The following is a 3,916-nucleotide window of genomic DNA, read 5'->3' on the forward strand; positions in this document are numbered from 1 at the left end:
GATATATATATATATATATATATATATATATATACATACAGGCTGACAAATGCATCTATTAATACGATTAGAGTTATATTTGGGAGAACACAAAGAGCACACAAAGTAAAAAAAAAGGTAAATGGGTCTCCGTCGTATCGACGATGAATGTTCGAGTGTTCGATTGTTTGAACTAACTAGTCATTGAATTAGCATGTCAGTGGCAGAATACTCCACAGCCATGTGTACCTGCGTGACACAATGTGTAATAAGGTTAGACGTCTTGAGTTACAGGTACAGTACATCTGGCGGGCTTCTCCACAGTTTCCGTGTACCCAATATCATTCACAAGGCTTGGGTCGACTCGCGGTTATGGTAAAAGGCACTTGTTCACGATATCTCAAAGTGGGATGGACTGTGGTACTTCGTGATAGCAAAGCAAACTTCTTAACCATTTGGCTATGCTGCGTGTATCCCACCCGGCCGTAAAAAATTGTATCCAGATACACAGTTAAATATACACACACTATTTGAACCAATTAACACACACAGATACACACATAATGTAATATACACATAATATATAATACATAATTCACACATGTAATATGCACAAGCATGAACGTTCGTAAATTATATACATCTATTATACATACATATGCATTTGGAAGGGCATACGTTCAGTTAAATATTTTCAAAAATTCTACTAATCCCGCCGCCTTTCATTCGTTCCATATGCCAAAAGATTGTGGTACTCCCTTTGTACGGATTTCAGGGTCTATATACAAGTATCTGAACGTTTCCTAGTAATTCATACATTCGTAAAAAAAACTGTATGCCACACTCTTTAGAATGAAATCCATAGAAAAATCTAGTCACCAAAGTTTAAAACTACCAGTCTTTCCATATCTACCGGGTTTGGAAAATTTGGGGTACTTTTTCAGTAGCCCCTTTGAAAAATTTTGATTTACTACATATATACAGATTTGTGTGTGTATTTACTTACACATATAACATATATAAAATTTTCGGTCATTTTCTAACTCCGGAAAAAGAAAAAAATGGAAATAGAAACCGTTTTCTTCACCTCTTTATATTTTCTCTGTGTTGTGTTCAAGAAGCATAATCTTTAGGTAGGGATTTGGCATTTTTGTCTTAAGGTTTTAAGTTCCGTTAAGTATGGATTTTGAAAGTTAAATCAAGGAATAAAATTTGATTTTTAATAACGAATATATATATATATATATATATATATGCAGCTGACTTCAGATTTTGAATGCGGTTATTTTGCTTTGGAAAGATCACCTTAGACACATAGAGAAAGAAAAAGAAAACACAGCGTGTAGATATGTTTTTGTAAAAATAGACCAAAACTAACAATAATGTTTATGTGTTTGATGATTTGATTGATTATAACTCAAAATATGATGAACAAATGATACACATTTGGATGAGAACTGGATGCAAAAAAAAAAAAAAAAGAATTGAAATATGGCAACAGTCAATTGGTTTTGAAATTAATGGAATCAGGTCTAAAAAAAAAAACGAAAAAATTATTTGAGGAGATCAATAAAATATTTTGCCACAAAAAATATTCCAGATAAAGAAAATGTATATAAATGAACCAAAGGTGTGATTGGAAAATCAAACAATATAAAACAATAATATCCAGGAGTTCGGTTTACTCCAGTTAAACTTTCGTCGACTTTCTTGGACAGAAAACGCGTTGAGAGAGAAACATCTCTTTATGAAAACTCGCAAAACATGTACATTATTATGATTCTTCTAGGTTAAACTAAAGACTCGAATGAGTTTTGCTATAATATAAAACGCGTGATAAAAATTACCAAGAGAGTTATCCGCTCACGTCTCTCTCCGCAGCAAAACTGCTATTTTTTAAATTTTACATAAATCTTTAATATTCTGAATTTGAAAATTACAGTTTATATATAATTATGTTTGTTTCTTTCTTCCTAATTATATTTTACTTGTAAGTTGGTGAATGGATTTATCATAAGTACTTATAGAAACAGATGTTCAAATAAACATTTGTTATTAAAAAAAAAAAAATTTTAAGATATCAGCTCACATGAGTATCGGAAGATAACTATCTATGACACTGAGAGAGAAAGAGAGAGAAATCAATGATTCTCGTATATATATTAGTTATGATACCGATGTAAAATAAATATGTATTCAAAGTAATCGTATGTGGTAGAGATATGGACAAATCCAAAATCTGCTCTTTTGTCATGGAAGCTACTTATCTGTCTATCTCCAACTGAATGTTACATTGTTGAAGGAATATATATTTATCCAATATATATCCATGTGTGTGTGTGTGTGTGTAGTAAATTTCTTATGTCATGTTTGACATGTTTCGTTCGAGACAATTGATTGCGCTATGTTATAATCATTAAAAAATCCTCATATTTCTGGAGTGATACCTGCAGCAGTTATATTGGTAGTGGTATTTACCCTGATGACTGCACCAAAGCTATCACGCCCCTGTTCCTCTTTCAACTTTTTCGTTCTTAAAACTTTCTTTCTCTTTACCTTATCGCATTTTTTATATTCTAACTTTTCTAAAATACAAAAGAACTATACAATCATATATATATATATATATATATATATGCATATAGATATGAATACGCATATATATGTACGTATATATACACAAGTTTGCATAAATGCATATAAATAGATTTGTATACTTATATATACAAACATATGTTGGTATATGTAAGCAAATATACATTTAAATATACATAGCATATATATGTATGCATATATAAATATATACATACACATATTCGTGTATGTATTAATATATTTCATTATAATTTCTTTCCAATGTTTTCTATTTGTATTATAGATCATATATCACACACCATTAAGCGAATGTTCAAAGTCAGGAAGGGTAGAAAATATATTAATTTCGCAAACGAGAAAACACTGTTTCCTCGGGACATCGGCTGCTTTCTTGTAAGCGACCGCTCACCTGTAAACGACTTCTCGCCTCTAAACGACTGCTCGCTTATAAACAAAGGCATGATGCTACTACCTGGTTCATTCCGAATTTGCGGTGCTGTACGCTTGTCGTATTGACACCAGTTCCCGTTGAATTCACTCGAACAAGAGCATTTAAAACTTCGTTGACGTTTGTGGTATCGGCAAGTTCCACCATTCAGACAGGGTTTCTGTACACAATAGTCTTTATATTGGCATTCGGAACCAGTTATACCAAGAGGGCAGATGCATTCTTCACGACCTTCGCGAGCATATGACAAACAGGTACCGCCATTCTTGCAGTGAAGTCGCTTGCATTTATTGATGACAATTTCACATCGTCGTCCAGTAAATCCGTCGCGACACTTACATTGGCTCAGGCCTATGCATGTACCACCGTTTTTGCAAGGGCACGGCAGATAAAGTTCACAGTTCTTTCCTCCATAATCGCTGCGACAATCACAGGCATAATCGTTGAAATATTCGACACAAATACCTCCTGAAAAATTAACAGAAAGAAATGATACGTGAAAATCACTCTGTTGAATCAAGACCGATTGATTGAGCATATTAATCTATATATATAAAAATGAGAATGTGTGTCTGTCTGTCTGTCTGTCTGTGTGAATCCCTAAAACTCGAGAACTACGCAACCAATTTCATTCAAATTTTACACATGCCTTACTTAGGGTTCCAATTGTGTTTTAGTCAAAAAAAATTATTAACTTCTTGCAGAGTTCGAGCACACGGCAACATAATATCTCCTCCACTATTTAAGTATTACGTGTCAAAAGTGAAACAAAAACACTCATGTCAAATACTTTCACTTTAAAAATGAAACTATTCCACTAACTGAAACAATCACATTTCGATACTGTAGTGACAGATACTTTCACAGAGAGAGAGAAAGAGAGAAAGAGAGAGA

The 3,916-nt window shown here is 32.9% G+C and overlaps 1 protein-coding gene across 1 annotated transcript in view; it reads right to left on the reverse strand.

Annotated features, from left to right (window-relative positions):
* Positions 1–34: 34 nt before the first annotated feature.
* The window catches only part of LOC106870007 (delta-like protein 1), an 89,357-nt gene continuing 85,475 nt past the window's right edge, over positions 35–3,916 (reverse strand). Inside the window, exon 11 of the mRNA XM_052972575.1 lies at positions 35–3,490. Within this exon, the coding sequence (XP_052828535.1) occupies positions 2,859–3,490 (632 nt within the window). The 3' untranslated portion in view covers positions 35–2,858. The remainder of the gene's footprint in view (positions 3,491–3,916) is intronic.

This window comes from Octopus bimaculoides, chromosome 13 (genome assembly GCF_001194135.2).
Source record: "Octopus bimaculoides isolate UCB-OBI-ISO-001 chromosome 13, ASM119413v2, whole genome shotgun sequence".
NCBI lineage: Eukaryota > Metazoa > Mollusca > Cephalopoda > Octopoda > Octopodidae > Octopus > Octopus bimaculoides.